Source organism: Sinocyclocheilus anshuiensis, unplaced genomic scaffold, assembly GCF_001515605.1.
Source record: "Sinocyclocheilus anshuiensis isolate Anshui unplaced genomic scaffold, SAMN03320099.WGS_v1.1 scaffold1034, whole genome shotgun sequence".
NCBI classification, from domain to species: domain Eukaryota; kingdom Metazoa; phylum Chordata; class Actinopteri; order Cypriniformes; family Cyprinidae; genus Sinocyclocheilus; species Sinocyclocheilus anshuiensis.
In genome coordinates this window covers 705,024-711,596 of record NW_015538015.1, presented here as the reverse complement: position 1 = coordinate 711,596, position 6,573 = coordinate 705,024, and the positions used below count along the sequence as shown (strand labels likewise).

At 36.6% G+C, this 6,573-nt stretch overlaps 2 protein-coding genes across 2 annotated transcripts in view; one reads left to right on the top strand and one right to left on the bottom strand.

Moving 5' to 3' along the window:
* The first annotated feature begins 2,382 nt into the window (after positions 1-2,382).
* On the top strand, positions 2,383-3,003 carry LOC107678425 (protein atonal homolog 1-like). Its single transcript, XM_016473682.1, has one exon. It carries the CDS (start codon positions 2,383-2,385, stop codon positions 3,001-3,003), a length of 621 nt encoding a protein of 206 aa, XP_016329168.1.
* A 629-nt stretch (positions 3,004-3,632) lies between these two features.
* The window catches only part of LOC107678383 (wings apart-like protein homolog), a 104,464-nt gene continuing 101,523 nt past the window's right edge, over positions 3,633-6,573 (bottom strand). The window contains exon 20 of the mRNA XM_016473623.1: positions 3,633-5,433. Within this exon, the coding sequence (XP_016329109.1) occupies positions 5,368-5,433 (66 nt within the window). The 3' untranslated portion in view covers positions 3,633-5,367. The remainder of the gene's footprint in view (positions 5,434-6,573) is intronic.

Here is a 6,573-nt window from a genome sequence, read left to right as displayed (position 1 = left end):
TCTTTTGTTGCTCTTGAATACTGCAGTACGTGGAGTGTGTGTGGGGAGCTTCTGCGCTGGCGGTGTGTGTTCTGTGCGTAATTGGATTAGACTGAGTGCTGCGGATGTCGCCTGTCAATTAGACCTTTATGAACTGCACTTTATTGCCTGAGAATTATTTCATGTACAATGAGCAGATTATATGAACAGACTGAGTAAAAGGCTTTAAATTAAACCGCTATCACATGCATTATTGCAAGAGTCATTATAAACAATAAACGAGTTTATTTATTGTGAACCATGCAGCTAAAGTAATGAGTAATACAATTAAACAATTCGTTTTATTAGTTTGGAGCTGATTGCTAATGCATGTTGTTAGTATCATTGCTCTTGTAATTGTAGTTGTGTTTATAAAATGATTGAATGTTATTGAATTACATACCAAATATTTAAGCAAGTGGCAAATAATAAAAAACAATCTAACTTTCACTTTTCAGATTACAAAACCATGTATTTTACATATACACCTTCTGGTGCTGTTTTTACGTTTTGGTTATTTATAATTTGTTTACTTCAATGGAATGGTACGAAACTTGGTAAAAGTTTTGACAAATTGTATATGTGAAAACAATTTATTAAAAAAAATATGGACATAATTTGAAAAGGTTAAATGGTCCTGAAAAATAGTCACACTAGTACTGTTCACTGTCAAAAATACCATATTGGAAATGAATGGGTAGTGAATTTCATCTAGTGGAAATGATTGGTTCTGTGCCCAAACAAAATCTTACTTTTTTTTTTTCAACCTCAGATATCAACCCTTAAATTTGGAACACAGCTTGTTTAGATTCATGGCTTTGATAGAGTTTTACAGTAAAACACATCTTGGAACATGTATTACATATAAAATGTAAAAAAATTAGCATTTTGTGCATTTTTCATAATAATACAATTAAATTCTATAAAAAATTTTCACTTCAGCTAATACCGGCCAAGTGTCTTCTTAAAAAAAAAAAAAAAAGTCTGTGCTCCAAAGCATTCAAGATTTATGATAGTTTATTTATTTTATGTTTTTGGAAATTTTATTTTCAGGTCTATGCTCAGAAAGTGGTTAATAGGTGATAAATGGATCATAACTATTCCATAAATATACTTTAGTACCATAAAATCAAATATTAAAAACAATAATGATCTAAAATATATATATAATATCGCATTTGGTCTCGTTCTGTATCGCGTATCTTGTCAGTGTCTGCGCTTGCTTGGCCATTTGTTGTTGAAAAAAAATAAGGAAAGTGTGTTCAAGCGCCAGCAGAAAACAGTGTAAAGAAATACTCTTTGAGAGAAGCAGTCTTTATCAGCGGAAGTTAAAAGCAGCTGGTAAGTGTATTTGTCTCATTAGTGTTTAGTGCAGTTGTCGTTGCTAGGAGTGTTATGTTAGAATCATTATTATACTCTTATACCTTTATATTTTGAATTGTTTTTAGCTTTATTTTTTGTTTTTCATTTAAATGTTAAGTTTTGAAATTTTGTTGTATGCATTTGTCATTTTTATTTTATTTATTTTTTAAATGTGTATAAGTACTATTTATAAAGTTGTAGCTTTTAGTTTTGGATCTGTTTTTAGTTGTTTTAATATTACAATTGATTGCTATTGTTGTCCTCATTTGTAAGTCACTTGTAAGCGTCTGCTAAATGACTAAATAAATCAATCAATAAATAAAATAAGTACATTCATTTTATATATTGATATTTTTGTAGCTTTTAAGTAGTGGCAGAATGGCAGCATTGTATTATATTAAAAACAAAAACAAAAACAAAAAAAAAATATATATCTATACACACTTATACTGATATTACCAGTTTGGACACGCTTGAATTTGTTTCTCATGAGCTTAAAAACCTCAGAAGGTAAAAGCTTTAGTTTATACAACTACATTAACTATAAATTCTCATAAACCCAAACATTTTATGGATGAGCTGGACTGAACAGTGAAAGAAAAGCAGTCAACAAGTGTCATTTGTGTTATTTCATACTTTTGAAGGTTGTACTACTATTCTGAAAAGTGAAAAATATCCATAAAATGAGGTGCGTAGTGCATAACAAACATACTGGTTTATTGATATTTGTGTAGCTGTTAAGCAGTGGCAGAAAGACAGCAGTGATCTATGTTTGCCTCCGAGTGTCAGGAGGCCCGTCAGTGATCACTCACACGCATCTAATCCACTTTTGATGAACTGGGTTAATAGACTCCCTGTGGTCATTATCAAAGAGACTCGTTTCTATTCATTTCTCAGCACACACGACCCTCACACACCCACCCCTTATTACGTGTGGCCTCTCCTCAAATAAATACTGCTCTTCTGTTCTCTGGAGTGTCAGATCATCCTCAAGCGTTCAGCATGCCCCGTCCGGACAGCTCTTACCCGCAGTTCATCTGGAGAGAGGCAGACAGAGCCCGCTCGGACCCACGTCCCGGAGCCGCAGTGGGCTGGAGGGAGGAGAGGGCTCAGGGTAGGGTGAGCTGTGACCCGTGCGCTCTCGTCCAGCTCCGGCTCTCTGGACTCACTTATCCCGACGAAGACCAGAGTGCCATCGCCCGAGCCCGGAGACGCCGCAGACTGGCCGCCAACGCCCGTGAGAGGAGGAGGATGCTGGGTTTGAACGTAGCCTTCGACCGCCTGAGGAGTGTCATTCCTAATGTGGAGAGTGACAGGAAGCTGTCCAAGTCTGAGACGCTTCAGATGGCGCAGATCTACATCAGCACTCTGAGTGAGCTGTTGGAGGAAAGAGACTGCGACCCGGAATTCAGTTACCCGATGTTAGCGACGGGCGTGCAGGATCAGGTCATCGTGAAGGGTTCAATGCCAATGGAAGAGAACAAACCAGAGCAAAAAACCACTCCAACCCGTAGGATAAGATCATATGCTGGGAATGCTGTGCGTCCCACTTGCTGTGACCCCAAAACACCTGAACTCTCAGTGGACTCTCACTATATGGAGAGGAGCAATGGAGCAAAATGACATTGATTTATTTATTTTTTTTATTGGCACTGATTTTGCATTCTCAGCCTTTATTTGTATTAAACTTGATTTTGTTTTGTTTTTATTATAAAAAATTCTTAATTTTTTGACATTTTGTGGTAAAATCTAAATATTCTGGAATTAATGTTATATTTTGCTTTTTATGCTATACAAATACATATTTTAAGAGGAAAAAAGCTTGTCGTTTTCTCTTGAGTTCACAATAAACTTGGGTTACACTATAGTCCGCTTTATACATTCTACAAACTATAAGTAAATTTGCAACTGTATGTCAACAAACTCTAATTAAGAGTATTAGTAGACTGGGTTATGCTTAGTAGAATAAGTTGACAGGTACTTGCAAAGTTACTAAATAGTCAGTAGAATGTGCGTTGAGAACCAGCAAAATAAAGTATTAGCAGATAATAGACCGTCTACTAATACTATAAATACTCTAAATTACTTTTGACATGTAGTGGGAAAAGTTACTTACAGTTAATAGAATGTCTAAAGTTTATTGTCGAAAAGTGTCAAAAATCAGCAGAAAGTTGATTTAGTAGCAACAGTCATAGTGATACTGGCCTTAATTATAATATGCCAATCCGACACCAAAAATGACAAGTAAAAAGTACTGAAAGTAGCAATTTTATTTTCGTTAAAATTATGTACAAGTAACCAAAGACATTATTTTGAAATTGGTACAAATTTTATGTTCCTGCAGTAGGCTTTTCGATAACTCTTACCTCAAAAAACACAACTGAGAAAAATGCGTTATAAAATAAAACGATTGGATTCAGAAAAGTAGTCTATCTAGTTGTCCAACAGCCAATATGTACATGAGTATTTACAGTTCTGTTGCTTCATTCAGTTCCCCGCTGTGTGAATTCAATCCCGTTGTGATGTTTGAAGCTCAGAGACACACTGCAGAACTGTGCCCAGAACAGCCCAGAAAATACTCAACTCCTAGTGTTCCGTGAAACCAAAACAGTTAAGCAGTGAGGGGAAAAAAATGATCCCTAGCTTTGCTTTCATTAAGCTGTGTGCACTGAAGTTATTTCAGTCTATTTCAGTCATGAGCAGCAGCAAAACGGCTGTGCCTCTGACTTCAAGCAGTAAGCTGAGGGCGATCGCTTTGGAAGGCAAACAAACAATAGAGCACTTTTGAAAACAACCTTGAGAAGATGAGAACAGTTTGGGTCAAAATTGGAATCTACTGGCTTTATGAGAGAGATGTCAAGTGCTAAATTCAATTTTGTATAAAAAAAAACAACCATAAACAATAAAGGACTAATCCAGCATGTAGTTTATGACACAAACTAGTGAAACGCAGGATGAAAATTTGATGCGTGGCTCACTTTAACAGTTGAGCAACCAATGGTCACGGCTAGACGGCAACCAGCGTTCATCGAAATTGTTACTGCTTTTATCTTTAATTCTCACATCAACTTCGGCTCTAACCAAACCTCAGTAGCAGCGTATGCGGGAGAATTTTCGCTAAACTCGGGTTACCATGTAGCCACGACCCAAACCCAAGGATGAGATTTCCTGGCTTCAAAAACGCATCTGAATTCATTCAAATTCCCAATAATTTCTCTCATGCACAATTCAATGAGCTCTACTGTTGGTTTTGAGCCATATAAGGTTTGGAAATCAGGGTTGCTAACATCACCGTTAACGTTCTGGCATTTGAACAATATGGTTATGTCACGACTACTAAAACATTCTAAAAACACTTTGTCCCCTCCCTGCCCTAGCGAAATGGAAAGTGATGTAATTTATTCATTCGCCGACCTCTGACACAGCGCTATCGATTAAAAACAAATTTGTGCAACACAAAAGAAGCACATCCTGAAGTGAAGAGAATGGATTTGAACCAGGAGGGCATGTCTTTGCAGCATTTCAAAGAGGACCAGAATTTCGAATGCTGCATGGATTCGCCCTCCAATCATTCAGGTCAGTGTCGAGCGCTTTTAAATTTACAGACTTGAGAGTGGAATAAAACAAACAGAGGGGGAGACATCCTTTAACAAGTTTTATCAAAGCCACTCTCTCCATTTCAGCCAATGAAAACCAACTTCCAAGGCGACCGATCAATAGACGGCAGATTAAGGAGGACTGTGATGAGAGGAACACAATTATGTTGTGATGAAAACATTTTAAGATGAAACGGTTGAACAGCTTGTGACAAACTCAAAACAGCTGCTTTTAATAGAGTTCCGTGGATGATGTGCTTTAAACTTCATTCTTTACAGTCTGAATGAGGAAGATACTGGTTGATGATGATGATGATGGTGGGTTGTTTTCCAGGTGAGTCGGGCTGGGCAGCAGTGAGCTGAGGTCTATGTGTGGAGCTCCTCAAACCCACTAGAGGTGTTCCAGATAATCAATGACCCTGGAGATAGACTTCTGTCCCGTGGTGCCCACGTCACACTGTAAGGTACAAAAAGACAATTGTTCAGTCAATAAGCATAACTTTCTTATTAGTTTTGCTTACAAAATGAGGTAGAACATTAGTATTGATATTACAGCAGGCTCATGTGTATGCTTGCCTACTTTTTATATTCATGTCGCATAATTTCTAGTGACAGGCCATTTTATCAGTCGATATTTGGCCAATTTTCAGATTATAGTGGTTCAATTTAGCCACATAGTGGTATTTTTCTCATGGGACACACTTTATTATAATGCATCCTTATAGAGTGGTGGAACTATGATGTCACTTTTTAGGCAAAAACCCGGAAGTGAGTTAGCATTTTAGCACTTCCGGTTCCATCGTCCCAGAGTCAATGGGTTTTTTGAATGGGATTTTGGTTAAATCCGTAAAATAAACTATCGGAGACATTAAACGTCATCACGCCGAACAGTTTATCAATTTACAGTATTTTCCAGTCGTAGTATAATTTGTAATAGAATTAATTTGTAATTAAATCAATCCGTGTATCATTCGATTATTCGTTTTTTTATTTAATATTGAAAGTAGAAAAATGAGAAAACAGCTCCTTTTTCTTTTTTTTTCCAAAAAACTAAAATTCAGCTTAAATTTTCGTTTTTCGTTCATGGTGGACAGAGCCAGTGGTGGTTTTGTAGGCAAACATTAATGCCTTGAATTTAATGCGAGCAGCTACTGGTAGCCAGTGCAAATTGATGAACAGAGGTGTGACATGCGTTCTTACATTACATTTTAGCACTTCGGGTTCCATCGTCCCAGAGTCAATGGGTTTTTTGAATGGGAGTTTGGTTAAATCCCCTAAAATAAGATATGTGGTTCACACAAGCTCAAGATACTTTCACGTTTTATTCTACGACATAAAACACACCAGTTACACCCCACTCGTGATTTTTTTTTTAACTGTTACGTTTCTTAAAAAAGATGGTTGCTAACAAGTTGCTAAATGGGACTACAGGCGCTGTCGGAGACATTAAACGTCATCACGCCGAACAGTTTATCAATTTACAGTATTTTCCAGTCGTAGTATAATTTGTAATAGAATTAATTTGTAATTAAATCAATCCGTGTATCATTCGATTATTCGTTTTTTTATTTAATATTGAAAGTAGAAAAATGAGAAA

Bases quoted from the DNA above. Each gene is read 5' to 3' on its own strand.
- LOC107678425 (XM_016473682.1), top strand. From the start codon at position 2,383: ATGCCCCGTCCGGACAGCTCTTACCCGCAGTTCATCTGGAGAGAGGCA.